Source organism: Syngnathoides biaculeatus, chromosome 15 (genome assembly GCF_019802595.1).
Source record: "Syngnathoides biaculeatus isolate LvHL_M chromosome 15, ASM1980259v1, whole genome shotgun sequence".
Lineage (NCBI taxonomy): Eukaryota > Metazoa > Chordata > Actinopteri > Syngnathiformes > Syngnathidae > Syngnathoides > Syngnathoides biaculeatus.
Window position 1 is genome coordinate 9,591,807 of NC_084654.1, and position 21,670 is coordinate 9,613,476.

The 21,670-nt window shown below is 38.9% G+C and overlaps 1 protein-coding gene across 1 annotated transcript in view; it reads left to right on the forward strand.

Annotated features, from left to right (window-relative positions):
- The window catches only part of fndc5a (fibronectin type III domain containing 5a), a 33,995-nt gene extending 19,500 nt beyond the window's left edge, over positions 1-14,495 (forward strand). The window contains exons 3-7 of the mRNA XM_061844355.1: positions 4,515-4,630; positions 5,912-6,110; positions 9,233-9,322; positions 10,726-10,859; positions 14,312-14,495. Coding sequence (XP_061700339.1) covers positions 4,515-4,630; positions 5,912-6,110; positions 9,233-9,322; positions 10,726-10,859; positions 14,312-14,362 — 590 coding nt within the window. The 3' untranslated portion in view covers positions 14,363-14,495. The remainder of the gene's footprint in view (positions 1-4,514; positions 4,631-5,911; positions 6,111-9,232; positions 9,323-10,725; positions 10,860-14,311) is intronic.
- The last annotated feature ends 7,175 nt before the right edge of the window (positions 14,496-21,670 follow it).

Sequence of the window (21,670 nt, forward strand, 5' to 3'; positions counted from 1 at the left end):
CAAATACCCTCCTAATAGCTGATCTCAATGACTTCTACCTGCTTTGTCTTGAAAATAATAATAAATTGAATCCACTCAGTTTATTACTTTTTTGTCAATTGTCTAATAGCTTTGAAGCCCCTGGAAACAGGAGTATTCTGCATAAAATGGGTGTATCTAATTAAATGTAAATGACATATTTGTGATAACTCAAAGCAAAACGGTGAGTTGAAGTTGATCCTTTTCATTTTAAAGTTTTCATGGTAGGAAAAAAAAATCCCATACTTCTTTTTCTCATGATCTTAGGATAGGTAGGGTGGCATCCAGACTTGTATCAAAATCTCGGAAATGAATCCTTAGCCTACTTTTAACCTGCCTCTAGTAGCAGAGAGACTGCAGAGGCAGATGTTTATCTTGCTGAACGCAGCAGGTTGGTGTTGTCTGTGTAACTCATTGATCCAGAGCTGAGTGAGATTTGAGCAATCTATGGCCCACAACCCTGACTGGAAATATCTTCAGTCTCGCTTGGTAAAGTCATACCACAGACGGTGGTGCTGAAATGGCACATAGATTTCCAACCATATTTATCAAACTTACAGTATGTAAATTATATCAACTGAAACAATAAAGAGGTTCCATCTATCTTATAGTGAGATGGAAAATGGCAGGTACTTTAAAGGTGCGTTTTACATTCAGGGCCTGATTTACTCAGATCCCAAACAGCTGTCACTCTTTTACCAAGTTCCCAGATTTATATGACAGTTATTGTCTCTGAATTGTAAAGCTTTACTTTACTCTTGCATTACTTGTTTTGTAATTTCACCAAAGCAACTGCTGAATTTAAAAAAAAAAAAAAATCTTCAATACACTGATGGGCTTGTAACAAAAAAAAAAATCACAACGGATTAGAAATCCAATTGTTTTAATAACATTAATTTTGAATAATCCTACTCTTGTTCTTATGCAATTTATTGGAATAATTTGAGTTAATTCTGATTAAAGTGCATCTGTAATCAATTTGGAACATCCCCTAAATTGTCCGTAAGTGTGAATTGTTGTTTGTTTATACAATATGTGCCCTGCGAATGACTGATGTCCAGTTGAAGGTGTTTTCAGCCTCTCGCCCGAAGATAGCTGGGTGTCACAAACATGGGACAAGGGGTAGAACCCAAATGCAGGACTCCAAAGCAGTGACGTGAAGTAAGCAGTCCAAACAAGCGACAGCACAAAAACCCATGGCAAAAAGGCAAGGTCCAAAAATCATGAAACGAGGTTGGATAACTACAAGGCCAAAACTTGAAACATGAACAAAACGAGTCTTGACTATGGTGGCACAGAAACATCGGGACATGGTAACAAGGCAGCTCATACAGAAGCTCGTTTACTCACGCAGTCTTATACAACCAAGTGGCCACTAATAACACAACACACAAGGCTTAAAAACATGGCATAAAGCCAAAGAGGCGCAGGTGAGGAGCTGCTGCAGGACGCAGCTGCTCACAGGGCAGTGCCCTGGCTACGCCCTTGACACTGCGATAGACTTCAGCACACCCACGACCCTAGTGAGGATCGGCGATACTGGAAATGGATGGATGGATAATTCAATGGATAAAAACCCTGTAGATGTTCCAAACTCCCAATTAACCAGGTGAAATGAATTCATTCATCATATTTGTTTTGGCGCTATAAATGTCAAGACAAGACATTCTATTTTGACTTTATGAGCAACACTGTATTTGTTTCATAACCAGGCATCATGTGTTACATTAAATGTTTAAACTATCTTGGAAGGTAATCATTTCTGCAGCATTAAAGGATTAATATGAGTGAAAGTCAGTGCTGACAAATTAGGGCTCTCTATTCCACTCACTAATGCATCAATAGTGACGCTACCTTTGGTGACAGCTCGGATGAAATACATTGTAAGGATTATCAAAATTATAACTGATACACACTCTAGATTGCCCGTAGGTGTGAATGTGAATGCGAAAGGTTGTTTCTTTCAATGTGATCTACGATTGGTTGGCAACCAGTTCAGGGTAACCCGCCTCTGATAAACATGTGGATCAACTATGTTACTGTATTTTAATGTTGGTCATTATTTTCCTACTTGGAGATCCAAGAATTTCTTGATTTGGTACTTTGTACTTGTTGTAAAAGGATTCAGTAGTACTGAGCTACACAGTCGACTGCAAATGGGTACATGACTTATGACAAGGTTAGTGAAAGGATGGAATGGGTGGAATATTTAGATGAAAAAACAACCATAATAACAGTATTCATAGGGAAGTGGGATTTTGAAAGATATGAGACACAAACGGTCCAGTATGTAGGTACACATTGATTCATGAATGTCTCACACAAGGTGGCACTGGTTTTCTGCAATAAGAAACAGTAAATGCTATTTGCAAAACTATATTTGTATTCTGTTGCATATTAGTAACAAGGGAACTTTTTTTCATTAAGTGGTCCAACACTAGGGATCCTTCAGATCAAAAAAAAAAAGTTTTAACACTGAAAAGATCACGCTATCGCAATAGTAAAACTTTTACTTGAGGCATGGCACCAGACAGCATTTTATTAAGGCTTCCAGCGTCAATATTCTTCAGGAATTGGGCATATGTGTGCGTTACTTTGAGAAAAGGCACCAGTGGGGAGAGAATCAACAAAAGAATCTGCAGCCTGCAATACTAAATCTACAGAGTTGGCCTTTAATATTACATAAAGTCCCTGTTGGAGTCGCAGTCCCTCAGAGGAATCAAAGGTTAACTCGCTGTGTGTGTTTTGAGATGAGAGCACAATATAGAAAGAGTGAAAAAACTGAATGAGTTTGATTTGGGACTTCTTAAGTCCCCTCAGGCTTCTCCCATTTCTGAGTCTTCAAGGGGGATGACCGATAAATACTAAGTAGAGAGTAAGCAAAAGAAAAGTATCTTCAAACATGATAGTCGCTGATGATTAAGATATAAGATTGGCCCCCTTCCTGTCATCTTCTCTAATGCAGGCTACTGATCACAGGTTCATCCGCTGGTACCGTGGAAACAAGTAGCACTGAAACGTTGGGGATTTGCTGGCAAGAGTCTGAATAAACAGTGTGTGAGTTCATGAGCAACAGCACCCCGCCCATCAATTATCAGGAGTCCAATTTGTTCACCTGCACAATATCTCATGTCTGCACTGAGCTGCCTGATTACATTTATATCTATAAAGACAGCAGAGTGGTATCATTGAAAGCAACCACTTTTTTTGTCCCTATTCATCTTATTCGGACCTAGAGTCCAAATACTGTATCTATAAATCCTGAAGGCCAGACTCATTCATAAGTGTGCTGCAACATGAAGATGATTACTCTGTGGATGCATGATTTAGAATATGACGCTGCAACAGTCTCATAATTTGTTAAATAAAGTTGCTATTCTTTAAAAAACACACACACACATACACACACTGCTGTCAGCCTAGATTGCTCTCTAGATGTATTTTTAATCTCATCATGTTATTTAGTTTTGATTGTTTGAGCAGATTGTCAATACTTTAAGGCAGCTCACAAGACCTCTGACAGCTGAGCAGCTCTTAACGTTGTTAGAACTAAGTTGCACCCAGAGGCGTGCAAAGCATCTCCATGAAAACCAAGAGCACAGTCTTGGAGCCCTAACTGATCAAATTCACATACAAATGTGATCAATTAGTAAGCTCTTTAGGCAATAATGCCATATATTTCTGTCACAGATATCAAGCCATGATAAAACACTCGTGCAGTCAGGACATCAGATTTAGACCAATTTATACTTTCTGTTCTTTTTCGTTTGTCCACTTTGCACTGCCACAAGAATAACTGTGCCTCGGAGGAGATGGTGAATTAAATTTCACAGTGTTATAGGTTAGGAAAAGAGATCAAAGAAAAGTCACAGCCTGGGTATAATTTCCCGGCTGTACAATCCTCTATTGCCCGGTTCTTTTATTCTGATCGAGGTCAAATTGTGTGTGGGCACCCCTGAGCTAGACGGATATGACACTAGCTCCTCAAACACTCCTCAAATTTTCCTAAAGAGACGAGTAGCATGGCTGCCAATGACCGCAATAGAAAAGGAGGGGGCACTTGTTAATTTTGACTGACTGCCATCACAGTAGCAAAGCATTCTGGGATTTGTAGTATTAGCAATGCATGCTACTGTATATACTGGTGTGACAGCTCTAATCCACATTTGACATGATATTAAAGGTCAAATATACTATCATGGTCCAAATTAAATCTAAGTTGATTTACAGGCTGCTACGAGTTTTATAAATTAATTGAAAGTGATTTTAGCTACGTTGGATACCAATATGCTGTTGCGTGTGTTTTGGACTACACACCAAGCAATGGATCTTCCATGTACATTTTAAATTCAGGTGACACAATTCAAAAGCCTTTTATATGTTTTTTATTTTTAACCATGAAATGTGTGGTCACTTCTACAGCAGAGATGAGGCAAAGCCACACTTTGCATTAATTTTACCCCTCAAAAGTCACCCTTTTGTCTCTCTTTTTGCAGATACCCTGTCGCCCCCTGTCAATGTTACCATTAAAGCAGTGAAAGCTAACTCTGCTCTGGTGACATGGGACATCCCCGAGGGAGACCCTGTCATTGGCTTTGCCATCACACAGCAGGTGATGGACACACAGATACTATAGATGCAACACACACAACATTTTGTTTGAATAAATACTGTAGAGGCGGAATGGCAGAGCAGCTGTAGAGCATTAGCCTCACAGTTCTGAGGACCGCGGTTCAAATCCCAGCCCCACCTGTGTGGAGTTTCCATGTTCTCCCCCTGCCTATGTGGGTTTTATCTGGGCACTCCGGTTTCCTCCCACACCCCCAAAAACATTCAACATTAATTGGACACTCTAAATTGCCCCTTGGTGTGATTGTGAGTAAACTGTTGTGTGTCTCTATGTGCCCTGCGATTGGCTGGCAACCAGTTCAGGGTATACCCCGCCTCCTGCCCATTGAGAGCTGGGATTGGCTCCAGGACTCCTGCAACCCTTATGAGGATAGGCTGCTCGGAAAATGGATGGATGGATAAATACTGTAGAATGTGCACATGCATGTACAAACTATTCTACTACTAATATTATAAAATTAGGTCATGTTTCATAACGGTAGGTTGCTGCCATTTCCTATTCTTCTTGCTACGTAAGCCTCTTCCTTTAGCCTATAAGATTCACTCTGAGAAAAATCACAGGATTTGAGATCTTGTTTGACTGCTCTCAGAAAAAAAAAAAGATCAGCATAATGGGGTTACTGTTTACTGACATCAAACATATGTAGTAACTCAATTACATACAAATGCATGAATTTCATCACTTTGCTTTATTTCTCCTCTATTGGCTATTATAATGCACCCAAATGGGGAGAAATATGCAGACTCAGGGCAGGTATGGCTCAGTTGGCAGCAGTAACTGTAAAATTTGTGTAAAATGCTACAAAGTACAGCAGCAAATATTCTCCCTCAAGAAGAAGAACACTGAAGTGTTACACAGAAACTGTAAGTGGAATAAAATTGTAAGTCTGAATGACAAATGTTGACTTGCTGTAAGATTTTGGAATGCATCTTTGAGAATTTTCACACATCATTTCATCAAGATGATTATAAGGAGGTTTGAGGTTGCTCCTGTGAGAAAAGGGGCTCACCATCATCATTCTAAAGCATCGGAAAGGTGTTTGATGGCATGAACATCCCTAAAACAATCCAACCATGCTTTTATCTTGCGCTGTGCACTGCGGCACAGTCATGCTGGAAAGGTTGGTATGCTGAAGAATTAAGATTCAGGGAATCTCAGAATCCTAACCTTGCCCCTGATGTGCATGTTATTAATGTGCTGTGCAATTTAGTCTTCCATGTTGAACACTCTTCACCAAAACTCTACTGTTTTGTGCACGAACAGAAAAAAGACGTGCGCATGCTACGATTCATCCAGGAAGTCAACACCACCACACGCTCCTGTGCATTATGGGACTTAGAGGAGGAGACAGACTACATTGTACATGTCCAGTCCATCAGCATGTTTGGGATGAGTCCTCAAAGCGAACCGTTACGCTTCCGAACGCCAAAGGAGGCCGATACGCAGGCTTCTAAGAATAAAGGTAAAATGAAAAAGATAACTTGAATCAATAAAAAAATGCTTGCACTGCTTTTTTTTTGTTTGCTCTCCACCTAGTAGGTGCAGAAAAAAACTTGGCCTTTTAATAAAAGCTTGCCTGATTTTGTCAAAACACCAATAAAAATCAATATGCAAACAAAGCGTGAAATGAAATTTCACAACAGAGTGCTCTACACAGTCAAGAGGGTATATTCTTCATTCTGTATTGATGTGCCTCCGCAGGCCACCTTGCTTGCAATCAGCACCACTGCACAGTAAACCAAAGTGAGGGTAAGGGGGGAGCATTTATCAGTTGCCGAGTAGAGGAAGCCGGAGCTGCAAGGGACGGTAAATCAATGTGCTCTTCATGGCTGAAGCCTTATCTACACAATTCCGCCTCATCCTCATGTGTGACACTGCAGGATTCCTCCCTGAAAGTGGAGCCACAGAGAGTCTGAACTTCTTTCACAGTGGAAAGATACTGCAGTGTAGAATACAAATACAGTATACTTGCTGCAAAAGATTGAACATGTTTCCACCACTGTAACCTAATTACCTCTGGAAGTGTCGTCTCAGGGTTGTTGCAGCAAGCAAATACATTTTTTTAAAACAATAAAGGGACAGGTCTGGGTACAGGTTTAATGTACTGTACTCCCTTGGGCTCATTTAATTGACATTGATGACTTTTTCTTCCAAATAAACGAGAGTCTTAAACTGACATTTTGATATTGAGATGGAAATGTACACACAACAACACGTTATTGTACCTTGAAAATAATCTTATGAAGTGTCTTGAATACTGTATTGATTAACTTTTTGAGTAACCAGTACTGTATTACACAGTTAGTGGAACCTCCTTGATTTCTCATGTTTTGTACGTTTTCCAACCCTGTTGTTGCTGTATTGCATACAGTCGTATTTGTAATTCCAAATCACTTTCTTTTCTATACTGAAACCTTCACAATAGCTTTGGATTGATGTTCCAATGGGTTATTGCATTACTCACAGCTCGAAAAACCACCCATTAACGGAAAGATTAGTCACAGTTTTACATTAACTAAATGACATGTGCTGCTTTATAGGTAAATCAGTCAAAGAGAGAAATGTCTGCATGAGAAATATTGGTGCTATTTGCGCAGCAAAGTGTAGGACCGCTTTCATTCGTTTCGTTGACGCTTTGTCCACATGACAGGTGAATATATAGAGAAGAAAGGCTTTCTCTTTTCTTCTCTTATCTTCAAACTAATGTGGCAGTCTTAATAGAAACAATAACCTAAAATTAAAACATAAACCTGAAAAGTGTGCATGTTTTTCTTATGTTCAATCTTGAGGGTACCAAATGAGGTTAGAGGGAGTTACTGAAAACACAAATTGAACAATATCTACAGAAAACATGATCATGTAATGTTGATAATGAATCTGTGAAATCTGTGAGCAGACAAAGCAAATGCGTGAAGAATCAAAGGTTACGACTCACAAGAGGATTGCAACAAACCTAAATAACAATCCTTATTTAAATTTTAAAAAATGGGAACTCACAGTTGGAGAGTAAAATTTCTGATGTCCGTTCATTCAAATTAATCCATTTGCAATATGTTTGGAATGGTGAAGTTCATCCTGGACTGGTTTCCATCAAATCAGAGGCCACAAAACAAATAGTCTGATTCACATCTATTGGAAAGTTTAGTCTTCAATAAACTTAAGATGCATGTTTTTGGAATGTGTGCGGTAAGTCAGAGTACACAGAGAAAACCCACATTAGCATGAGGAGACCATGCAAACTCCAGAGAAGCTAGGAGCCTAGATTCAAACCAAAACAGTATATAAATACTGTGATACAGCCCTCCCTGTGTGGAGTTTGCATATTCTCCTCGTGTCTGCGTGGGTTTTCTCCGGGCACTCGGGTTTCCTCCCACATCCCAAAAACATGCAACATTAATTGGACACTCTAAATTGCCCCTGGGTGTGATTGTGAGTGCGGCTGTTTGTCTCGATGTGCCCTGCGATTGGCTGACAACCAGTTTAGGGTGTACCCTGCCTCCTGCCCGTTGACAGCTGGGATAGGTCCCAGCACTCCCCGCGACCATTGTGAGAATAAGCGGCTAAGAAAATGGATGGATGGATGGATGGATGGATGGATGGATGGATGGATGGATGGATGAATATTGAACGATGCTCTAAAAACTGCATTTACTAATTTGATTCTCTTTAAATAAATGAATGGGACGTTAAGATGAAGCAATGGAATCCCCACATTCAAAATTAAAGATCTGTGAGTGAAAGAATTTAAGTTTAGTTTCTTCTTTCTACTGAGTACGTTTACAAGCAATCCATTTGTAAACATTGTTTCATTTCAATTTTACCTTATTTTGAAGCACTTATCAAACTGGAGTCACATTTGAGATCCAATTCAAATATATTTGTTTTTCCTCCCCAGTGGTAAATGCATTATTATGTTAAAGATAATTAAATTAGCAGTAGGCATTGTTTTTAAGTGGTAACCATAATAAGGGGCAAGTGGAGACAAGCTATGGAGGCAGTGCTGTACGTGAACAGATGTGGTCTTTAGTTGCTGTGCAAGGAAGTGTGATATTTGGCAAGTTTAGGCCAGTTTAGCCAATAGGATCAAGGGCCTCAGCACCCTCTTGGGCATTTGTCCTTTGATTAGTTAAGAGCGGGCAATGGGTCAATCGATCAGCAGAATTGCTTGTTTTTGAAAGCTACTGGAGCATGGAGTGCATTCCTGCATGCTGGGGCCTCAAAATGTCACCCCATACATCTAATAAAGTATGTGAGGGCCACTCGCTACACAACAGTGAACTTTATATCAAGCCTGTGACTTCCATAACATTTAGTAAGAGCAGAAAAGTGGAGGTTTGGTGCTCATGGGCGCCTCAACAGTCAACGGAATGCAAACATCATTTCTACAACAATCAGTTTCAAACCCTGACACTCCCTTTCCAAAGACTTATGGATGATTTCTTCCCGTCCAAGATCAGTGCAACTCACCAAGAACTGTCGCAAAATGGGAAATATCAGAGACTCCTTCGCATTAAGGTTGATTTGAGTAAGTGCATACTGTCAGAACGATTCCCTGACAAATATGTTGCCTTCTTACTCTCACAGACGAGGTAACAATGGAGGAAGTGGGCCAGACCAACCAGTTGAGGGCGGGGGAGCTCATCATCATTGTGGTGGTGCTTATCATGTGGGCAGGTGAGGATCATGTCAAACACTATAGAATTATAGATATCACCTCAGAAATTGTGTGAGAATGTTGAAAGATGCTGGGAAAAAAAGTTATAACTTTTATAAATCACAACATACATTATCATCACCACATTTCGATACAATGCACATGCCTAGGGTTGTTAGCAGCACAGCGAAGATATCATTGAAATCTATTACTGTAATTTTTTTAAACCTGTTCCAGTGGATGTTGTAAGAAACAAGCCTACAGCGAATAGCAAGAATCTGGGAGTAATTGATTCCCTCAATAAACAGGTTTATCATTACAAATAGATGCCAAAAGATGCGAACTAAACACTACGTTTACCTAAATGAAGCACCTCAACTCACTTCAACATAGTTCCTTGGCCCCAAGAAGGTGGTAAAGTGATACTTTTACAGTGGAATAACATAGGATAACTTCCCCCTCCCAAAAATTTAAGAAACTCAAATCAGTGTGTGCTGAACCATGAATATGTGTTGTTCACTGCAGATTATTACACCAGAACTTCTCTTTTTCAATTGGTCAATATTTGAACTCAAATAACTCAATCCAGTTATGAGAAATAACAGAACTAGATATGAGTCATTCCGCAGATTGAACCTTTGCCACGAGAAACACTTCAGTAATGTAAAGGTCATCTTAAAAGCAACATTTGAGCTAAATTGATTCCTTGGAATTCAAGAAGTAGTGCAAATATCAGTTACACAAGTAAATGTTCCACATTGTGCGTCACAAACCTTTTTTGAGTGGGCGCAGATAAATAACTTAACTTCCTTGTTCTTTGGCTGTTAAGAAATACAGCGTAGCTCAAACTTTGGCTAGCAGACATCATAGCAAGCAATATGTCTTTGACAGTACAGTAAACTCATGAAATGGCATTTACAAATAAAACATACAGTACATATGTTTTCAGAGACTATTTTTAGACGACACTATTGTTTTAAATATCTTTGAAAATGGATCATGACTTTGCAACAACAGAAAAATGTAGGTCCCTGGGTCACAAGCTTGATTCAAATCATTTAAATTAATCCTAAAATCCTAATTATTCTGATATCATCTTAGCGGGTTTGTAAATTGATTAATGTTTTTTCATTTTTTTACATCCTAAGCTGTCATACCTTCCATGTAACAACTCAAAGGGAGGCAAGCGTCACATGAAACTTGCTGGTGTAGATTGTTCGAAACATATTAAAAAAAAAAACAAAATGAGCATTTTGTCTTATAAGTAACTTTCATCCAGTGAGAAATTCCCCTTGCTCATACTTACAGTAAATGATAAAGCAAAAATGTATCATGTTTGATGATCGGCATCCACGCAATTACGACTACTGCTCAAAGGCTGATCACCTGTATGAGTCTAAGGTTTTGGCGCTCTTCTTCCCAGGTGTGATCGCTCTCTTCTGTCGCCAGTATGACATCATCAAAGACAATGAGCCCAACAACAACAAGGACAAAGCCAAAAACTCATCAGAGTGCAGCACTCCTGAACACCCGACAGGGGGGCTGTTGCGTAGTAAGGTATAACCTTCCCGCCCCCTCCTCCCCCAAGGTGCCTCCCCCCTCAGCGGCACCGGGCAGGTGAATGGTGCCGCCCGCTACGAGACCTTTTTCACTTGACATTCTTGTGGACTCATACAGTGTTTGTCAATGTCAAACAAAAACTTGCTGTTATTGTCATTAGTGCTTGGGGGTCCTACAAATGTCTATGCAGTATATTCTCTGCCCCCTTCACAATATATAATAATACTGATAAAATGGAATTTAAAAATTTCTGCATAAATTGGTTATGAAATGTTATTTGATCTTCACCTCAGTCACAACAATAGACAAACTTTTCTTAAAGCAATTCCACAAAAACTATTATATGTTTTCATGTTATTACTGAACACAAGTGGAAAAGGTATTGTATGTGAACGTTTGGATTTTTGGGTTGGTTTGAGGTTAGGACTCAAGACTGTCTGTCATTTGTGTTGTTGCCCTGTTGTATCACTCATCGTCTGTTACACCTAGATCAGACTACAGGATTTTCGCACTGATATTTGCCCAATTAGCTATGGAAACCGAGTTCCTAGATCAGGCCCGACATATTTTGTGAGGAACGACAAAACGTCTTGCAGTGTGACATAATCCACGACCAACGAATTTGCCCTACGATAGCCCTACGACGCCAAAATGAAAAGTCTAGCATGTGGGATTTTTGGTGGGATATCTTCGTGTAATGTGACATGTCAACAACAACTGTCCGACAGCGACCGATAGGACTGTGCATTGTGACCAGTGCATTGCGCCCCATGTTTTCAGTGTTCAACATACCTGGTTGTGACTGTCAACATTTCTTTAGATTTAGAGCATGATTTAATAGAAAGACGATGTGTTTACATACAACCATTAGTGCCAGCACTAGTTTGCTAGGCTAATAACATTTTGTTGCCTTCTTGCGTGCCATATCATATTGAAAATGAACATTAACATACATCAAGCAATTCTTGAATTAACGTCATCTCACAAGTATTGGTGACGGCCACCGCACATTTTTCTTAATTTTCACACACGGACAATATATTGGCACAGTACGTGGTTGTCATCACCATTGTAACAACTGTATCCGGTCGCCTTGACCAGTGTCACGTTTTCTAGTTCCGCCGCTGCAATAGGATTTGAGATGACAAGATACACGAAAAAGTACACAGGTTTTCCCACACATAGCACTTCATGAAACTCGAGTTTCATTTCATCTCTATTATGGAACGCCCAGGCTTGCTTTTGCATCAGATCTGGAACAATTTTTTTGTAGACAGCAGATGCTTTTGTGACCCATTCCAGCTTCATGCAAGTTTAAATATTTTTAATTTAGCTACTTTTTTTATGAGGCATATTGTACTTCTAGCAATGCTTCTTTAGCAAACTCAAAACATGATGTATTTTGTATAAGGCAGAGAAGCTTTAACCTCCAATCTTGTCACATTGGTTGGCTCTGATTCAATCTTCTTATTTGTTTCCCATACTTTTACCACCCATACACAGTGAATGTTGATATGGTGTATCTCGTAAAAATATGATATAAACATGATATGGTTTAATCAGACTGTGTTTGGTCTATTGTTGTGACTTGAATGAAGATCAGTTTGTGTAGATCACAGGTGGTAGTAACACGCTACGTTTACTCCGTTACATTAACTTGAGTAACATTTTAGATAAATTCTACTTGTGAGAGTCGTTTGAATGGACCATGCTTTTTACTTTGACTTGAGTGTGTCTAATAAAGAATTGATACTTTTACTCCATTACAGTACTCAAAATAGCACTCACTACTTTTATTTATCAATTAGTATGTGCATGATCTTTTTATCTAATCACAAGTGTTTAATGACTTAAATTCACCAATCCGACATCACAAGACAGGAACACATACAAACTCTTCATGGACCAATCAAAGTAAAATACATAAATAAAATTAAAACATTTATATATACAGTGAAGAAAATGAGTATTTGAACACCCTGCTATTTCGCTAGTTCTCCCACTTAGAAATTGTGGAGGGGTCTGAAATTTTTCATCATAGGTACATGTCCACTATGAGAGAGATAATCTAAAAAGAAAAATCCAGAAATCACAATGTATGATTTTTTTACGATTTATTTGTGTGATACAGCTGCAAATAATGATTTGAACACCTGAGAAAACCATTGTTAATATTTGGTACAGTCGCCTTTGTTTGCAATTACAGAGGTCAAACTTTTCCTGTAGTTGTTCACCAGGTTTGCACACACTGCAGGAGGGATTTTGCCCCACTCCTCCACACAAATCTTCTCTGGTGCTGTCGCTGAGAAGCATGGAGTTTCAGCTCCCTTCAAAGATTTTCTATTGGGTTTACGTCTGGAGACTGGCTAGGCCATGCCAGAACCTTGATGTGCTTCTTACGGAGCCACTCATTGGTTTTCCTGGCTGTGTGCTTTGGGTCATTGTCATGTTGAAAGATCCAGCCACGACCCATCTTCAATGCTCTGACTGAAGAAAAGAGGATGTTCCCCAAAATCTTACAATACATGTCTGCGGTCATCCTCTCCTTAATACAGTGCTGTCGTCCTGTCCCACGTGCAGAAAAACACCCCCAAAGCATGATGCTTTTAAAGGCAGACTAACAGGTCTTTGAGGGTCAGAATTCTAGCTGATAGACAGGTGTTAAAATACTTATTTGCAGCTGTATCACACAAATCAATCGTTAAGAAATCATACATTGTGATTTCTTTATTTTTCAGTTTTGAATTATATCCTTCAAAGTGGACATGCACGATGAAAATTTCAGACCCCTCCATGATTTCTAAGTGGGAGAACTTGCAATATAGCAGGTTGTTCAAATACTTATTTTCTTCACTGTATGTACTTGTATATCCTTATATATACATACATCAACCTTCAATATCTCTGATCTTCATGCTTTGAGCTTGGTCTAGGAAATGGTATTGTTCCTGTTTGTGTTCTATTAAGTAAAGATAAGATTATGATTTTTGGCTCACTTCTACATTATTTTAAATAGTTGCATTAAAGGTTTTCAATTCTATATTCCGGAACAGTCATTTACCCGTTTCTGTTCTCCAACGCTAAGAAGGAATCAAACATCCTTTCGAGGACCAAGTAAATCGTAGCGGAAAACATACTTGACATTGACAAACACCCACAGTGTCATCTGAACATCAAAAATTGAAATATCGCTTCAATGGGGTCCCATTTGTGCATGACCGCACCATTCAGCACCAAGAAGCAAACACGCTCGGCGTCTTGTAATCATTGCAAACACCAGTGTTTTAGTCCTTTCACCAATGTATTCATAAGAGAAAAGGCAAATGAAGCAAAACAAACAGCCTTGACCATGCTGTAAATTCAGCACAGAGGCCCCCACACCCCATGCTCGTTTTATTCCTGAAAGCCCGCCAGGATCTTCAATCATTTCATCTTCTCTACTCCCACAGTTCTCCAGAAACAACAATAGGATGCCATCTGTCAACATAATTGAAGTGTGACTGTCTTCTCTGTATGCTAAAGACTTGGTGTTCTCACAAAAAGTGGGCCCTTTTAAGCAAATCTGTTTGTCAGAATGTTTTGCTTACGTCTCCTTTGCCGCGGGCCTGCCAATGAACCAAAGCTTGCGGGACTCCAAGGGATTCAGGAATAACTTGGCCAGCCTGAGAAGACATCCCACAGTGGAGCGACTTTAGGGAGGCTTCAGCGGATCTGCCGTGCTTAACAACCAACGTACCAATGGGGGAGGTAGAGATTTGGGTCAAATGATCCTGGCAGTGGACAAACTGCTGATAAAGCAACCCCAAGGACCAAAGTCGATAAGCAGAGTCGGAGACTTTTTCATCTACTCTCCGCTTTCTTCTGTCTTTGTGTGGGCTTGTTATTTGACAACACAATTGTGGGTACTTCACACTGTCTAAATATTCCTTTGTGGTGTGATATAATCCCATCATCATCATCATCATCATCCAGGTGTTGTTTTGTCCTCACATTCTCAAATCCCACTTTCTTTGAGTGGGGGTGAATTATTTATCAATCAAGCATTGTTTTGTAATACAACGTACTGCTAGTACATTCCTATTGTTCTGGTACTTTTTGCACATCATTAAGGTTCTGCCATCCTGTAAAGAATATACTGTGTCCAGAGAGTTTGTTTCCCCCCTCAGGGTATCCAGACAGCACCTGGCTGAGTTAGGAGCAATTTGTAAAAAGGAGCTGTGATGATGCCACTGCAGCTTCCGTGGGATCGCTCACTGCCGAAGTTTGGCGTCACGTTTGGCCACATTTCCATGTTGACATCTTTTCTCATTCATGTTTTTAATAGATTCTGATTCTTTACATTCCGACATCCCGAAGGAACTCTTTATTTATCGTTGAGGGGGGATGGAAATATCAGCGTTCTGGGTAAAAAAAAAAAAAAAAAAAAAAGTGGACTGGACCCAGTGTGCCTCATCTAAATAATGAATTGTAAAAGACGTTTGGATACATCTACAGAGAAGTGGCCTTTGTAGAGACATTAGAGGAGATTCCTTAAGCAATAACAACTCTAAGCCCCGGCATATGGAGGCAAGGACTTCATGTGCAATGAGGTCACATTCTGTAGGGAAGAAAAAAAAAACACACGAATGTAACCTCCAGGCATGCAATGTTGAGACACATCCACATTGTGGTAAAGGAGTACGACGAGCCACAGATGTTTGCTTGCGTGTAATAATAACATTCGAAAACAGCATTTCATGCATTCAACGTCAAGACTTGTGTGATGACCAGATTTCATCAAGGCATAAAGGGCTTTACATGACTATTTTCAATTCAAAATTGGGTATTTATCCATATAAGGTGACAATGCATACAAATACTGAATGTTCTTAAAATAAGTTGAAAAGAAACTACAATTGCAGTATTTAGCAGTGTCTTTGGGGACCTACTGTATGATGTTGTGCTTCTTTCAGTTCAGTTTCTGGGCAGGTGGAATAGTTGAAAATTCTTATCATTTAATTAGACCAGTACGTATAAGACGTTTATTCAACCCCCCAAAAAATTGTTCTCTTGATTAGCCAACTTCTGAGTGTCACAAGTGTCCTCTTACTCAATAGTCAAGATAGTTTGCAAAAGGTTACTTATAATCGAAGTTTTGTTTTTATGATGCAGGATTTCAAATGATAATTTATAATGTAGACCAAAAAAAAGTTTTTAACTTGCCAATTCCGTGGCGTACTAAAGGCCCGGTCGCAACCCCAAAATTCTACAGTATGTTAAAAATGACATTTTATTTATTTGGTGAGGTAGATAGCGCTCTATCTTATATTAATCAAATATCGCATATACTGTACCTGTAGTTGTACTTCTCAGATTTTGTAGTGTGTATATACATTAAACAGAAAAATGCAGGTGAATGTTCACATTGAGTAATCCCTATAATATTTAATGTGTAAATAAATTGAATATTGTTGGAGCCAGAAACGAGTTATGACAATGTCACAAACTACAGTACTGTGCAAAAGTTTTAAAGGCCAGGATTACCTTTGCTGATTTTGTAATGCTGCAATTGTTGTAGAAAAGAAAATGTACCCAAATGGAATGGACCACCCTAGTTTGTACTGTATGTAGGGGCACCAGATCCCTGGCAGCTCCCTTGTTCATACAATTCATAAAATCTGTGTCAGTCCGACCACTTAATGTTTTATTATGTGAAATTTGCTTCTTAACTTGAAATGGAAGCTACAGGTGGGCGAAGACCTTTGCAAAGTACTGTGCATTTTTAACATTACACGGTGGTTCTCCTGGTCATCTTTTGTGTTATTTACTGTTTGTTCATGTAGGTTTATTAATACTCGTTTTGTAGCACTTATTACCCTTTGTGCTTATATTATATATTTTGTCATTTAGCTATTAATGTTAAAAGAAATGCTCTTTTGTTGAGGTAAAAAAAACATTTTTAAACTTGCCCAGATATAAGAGTTTAAGAAGTTATTCAGAAACTCGGAACTCATCTTAATTTTTAAGCAATTACATTGTGTTTAGAGACAAAAACAATTGTGGATGCAAGAATAACACTTTTTTTTTTACCCTTATTGTTAGCATATGTTTTATATTTGAAGAAACTTACTTACTTTTTCCATTTCATTACAAAACTAAGACGTCTCCTGTTTGATGTTGGCCATTACTGTAAATTGTTTGCAGGATTCTGCACTATTACAGTCATTTACCTGAGCAGCAAACGCCATGTTTTTTTATACTGCAGTGGAAGAAGGAAGAGGCAAAATAGTCTGATGGTTACACTTGAGCAGACCCACATTAGACTCGATGGATGACTACAGCAGTGACAGCCTTTTATCAGTCCAGCTTCTTCTATTGTTTATTGGAAGCAAAGCACAGGAATCTGACAAGCGGTAACTTATTTTCTGTACAGGCCAACACAGGAGCTCCAGTTGAAGGCAACATGTCCTTAAAACGGTGTTCTTCCTACACTTGCAGAAGTATTGGCGTTCTTTACCTTTGTGGCGGAAGACTGAATCATTTTTTCCCTATTGCAATTAATAAGAATCCATTCAGGTATAAACAGCAGCCATTTTGTGTACCAAATGTACTCACTGTTGTTATGTTGGGATGTATTTCCTTTCCTACCTAATAAATATTGTTACATTAGCATCTAATGGTAATAGGTTGTTTTAGATTTTCAGCTCAGTATAATCAATTTAAATGAGACTGAATCTTCAAGACAGCTTGTACACTAGAAATCACTGTTAGAGAATTAGGGGAAAAAAGACAATGTGCTCAAAAATATTGGTAAGACCAACAAGATAATTCAAAATTAAGGCCAAGGATTGAGGATGTAAATCATTTTGAAAGTGTCTAAAACAAATAGTTCTCAATTTGTATGAACAAAATAATTTGAACTGTAGAAAATTAGTGCTACAATATTGGTTTTCCATGGTGGGCTCATGAATAATGTGCGTAAAGAGGTTCCCCACATTTGTTGTTGTGAAGCATAAATATTTCCTCTTTGAGCCTGTTAAAGATCACAAATCACTATTTATATTCACTTTCAGCTAATATTGATGTATTTGGCTTGAGTAGCTTCCAAATAGACACGATATTTTCCTCAAACAGAATCAATAATTTTGTCCATTCAAGAACTAATTCAAACTCTGGTGAAACCTCTTCTTGAGATTTTGGGGACTTTACTTTAAATGCAGCCAGCCTACAATTGGTCTTTCGTGCTTCTTGCGCTACACGTTTATTGTATTGTATAGATTTGAAAATGTATTCCGCAACAAAGTCACCATTGAACCAAATCAGCCTGTTTCAGTTGTGAACAGAGATTGTGGACAAAGAAAGCTGGTTCAAAGAAAACTGATTTATTAATCCCAACATTTTATATTGATTGTATAAAGTGTAGAGCAGTTGTTGCTTAATGAGGGCTAGCATGGTTTAATTAACTATTATGCACAAGGTTCCACAACTTCAGTTACGAAGTATATGGTGTGTGCTTACTTGTGTTTGCTTCAAATAAAAAGTATCAAATATTTTCTCCAAAATAGTTGTCTCACCTCTTTAATGCGGACCAAAGTGGTGGTAGAATGTAGAATTTAATTTGATGTTGTCTAAATCTTTATGTTTGTAAGGGAACAGTTCTGGTGCCAGGGTTGCAAGACAAAAGGTGGATGAGTGAAAAATGAATCAAAGAAGATTTACTCAATAATCAATTTAAACCTTGCGATACACTTTGCATGAACTGTCAGACTTCTCAGAGCAACAGAATCTGATAAATAATAAAAATGTCAACAAGTACTGGCCAGACGTGTTGTCCCGGAAGTATTTTTTGGGTCTCAATAATCCTATATTTATTCGCCAAGAAATTCCAAGCATTTAGGGTCAAGGCATATTCCTTGAACCATTTTCTATAGTGCGAGTCCTCTTTCAGGTCACGGGTGAGTGGGTGACCCTTTCACAGCTGACTTGGGGTAAGACGCAGGGTAGGTATACCCTGGGCTGCTTGTCAGCAAATCAGAGCATATATACTGTAGACCAGGGGTGTCAAACTCAAATTCACAGTGGGCCAAAATTTTAAATTGAATAAAGCCGCTGGCCAAGGTTGAACAAATGAACCTTTTAATATGGAACCAAACAAGTGTGTGATACTTGTAATACTGGCGGGCCAGCTCTAATATTAATTTGAAATTGCCTCGCGGGCCAAATATAATTACACCGCGGGCCTATGCTGTAGACAAACAACCATTCACACTCACATTCACACCTCAGGACAGTTTAGTCTCTAACGTGCATGTTTTTTTAACTGTGGAAGGAAACAAGAGTTCCTAGAGAAAATCCATGCAAGAACACAGAGAACATGCAACGTACAACGTACACAGGAGAAGATTGAAACTCAGAACTTCAGAACTATGAGACTATTAGAGGTTTGTCATATGTGCAATGTGCGTCGGCGCGGAGGATGGCATTTCCCGTGGGAAAAAAAGGCCACCTGATATGAAATGTTTTTTATTGGGTCTTCAGAATTGTAATGGGAAGTTTGTGTCCCCTTGTGGAGACATTAACAGAGATTTTCCAGGATGGATGGATTGTCAACTTTGAAGTGACAGGTTACGGTAGTCAAGGAAATATGCCATCTTTTGGCTGTATGTTCTTGTTTTACTTTATTTTGTGGGATGCACGTTCTTGCTTTGCTGAGTGATTAATTCAAAATGCAAGGAAACCAGCGATGGATGTCCCATTATTGCTTGACAATCAATAATAGCAAGTTATGATATTCTTTAGTATTCTCTCTTCAAATGAACTGACATGGTGTCAAAGAAAGACTAAGTTAGCATTCTTATAAAATGTCGGTGGGGGTGTAGCACAGAATACGTTCGAGCTCGGACCCTCTCACTGTGTGAGGCAGCCGTGCCAACCACAAGCTTACCATGCTGTTTTATATACTGTATACAGTACATAGTGCCACCAAGAAGTATTCACACCCCTTCTCATTTTTCATATTTTACTATGTTATAGACTAATTCTAAATCTTATTTGAGCAGTTTTCTTAAAAGAAATCTACGTAAAATACTATATTTTAAATATATTTTATATTTTTGTAAATCTATAATAGATGTAAACATTCAAACATAATATATACAACAGTATTCACATCCTTTGCTATGAGACTCAAACAGAAGCATCTGATTTCCACTGATCATCCTTGAGGGGCTTCTATAACTTGAATGGAGTCCGTCTGCGGTCAATTCATTTGATTGAACATAATTTGGAATGGTACATACCTTTCTCTTTAAGATCTCATAGTTCGCACTGCATATCTGAAGTGAAACCAAGCAATGCAGTCGAAGGAATTGTCTGGAGAGCTCCATGACCGGATTGGATCAACGCAAAAATCTGGGTAAGGATACAAAATAATTTCAGCTGCACTGAAGGTCCTGAAAAACACAGAGGGCTTGATTATTCTGAATTGCAAGAATCATATCTGACACTGCTCATCATTTGGCTCACATGATCCCTATTGTGAAGCATGATGGTGGCGGCATCATGGTGTGGGGATGTTCTTCTGCACAATTAGTCCTCATGGAAGGTAAGACAACAGCTGCCAAATATAGAGAAATTCTTCAAGAGAGCTTCTTCCAGAATGCTATGGAACTCAATCTAGGACATTGCTTCACCTTCGAACACAACAATGACCTAAAGCACACAACCAAGATAACAAAGGAGTGGCTTCAAGAGCATCCTGTGAATGTGCTGAGTAGCCCAGCCAGAGGACCTGACTTGGACTTGAATCCAACTGAACGTCTCTTGGAAGGACCAAAATCTGGCTGACCTTGAGAAGATCTACAGAGAAGAATGGGTGAAACTGCCCCAAAACAAGTCTGTGCGTGGCATGTCTGGCATGCATTACATTTACAAGAGATGTTCTCTCCAAGTGAAGAACAATAGGAGGGCAGCCAGCAACCTGAACAGCATTTACTGCACATTTGAACACCTTCACACCCCACACCCACCATGCTGCTACTTCAACACCTCTGACTTCTGTGTTGACCATCCACGAGCAGGGCGTGAGACGGATCTTCAAACAACAAAAGAGCTAAATCTCTAAGAAAATAATGTAAAATTTTTCAAGAAATTCTCTCTTTCATGATTGTGGCATTTAAAAAAAATGAATAATTCTGGTGATTCTGACTAACTTAAAAAAGAAGGGTTAAGTCTTTTCTGACTTCTGACAGTGAGATGAAAAATGAAATGCCAGAAACTTGTATATATGTATGTGTGCTTGTATAGATAGATAGATAGATAGATAGATAGATAGATATAGATAGATAGATAGATAGATAGATAGATAGATAGATAGATAGATAGATAGATAGATAGAGATAGATAGATAGATAGATAGATAGATAGATAGATAGATAGATAGATAGATAGATAGATAGATAGATAGATAGATAGATAGATAGATAGATAGATAGATAGATAGATAGATAGATAGATAGATAGATAGATAGATAGATAGATAGATAGATAGATAGATAGATAGAATTTTATATATTGGCAACCAGTTCAGGGTGTACCCCACCTACTGCCTGATGATAGCTAGGGTAGGGTCCAGCACACCCGTGACCTTGTGAGGATGAGGATAAGCGGGTAGAAAATGGATGGATGGATGGATGATGGATGGATGGATGGATGGATGGATGGATGGATGGATGGATGGATGGATGGATGGATGCATTGAAAAATGTCTTACAGATAGGACCTGAAAGAAGGGCTACAAGAATTTATGATCTAATGTGGTCTTACAGCTC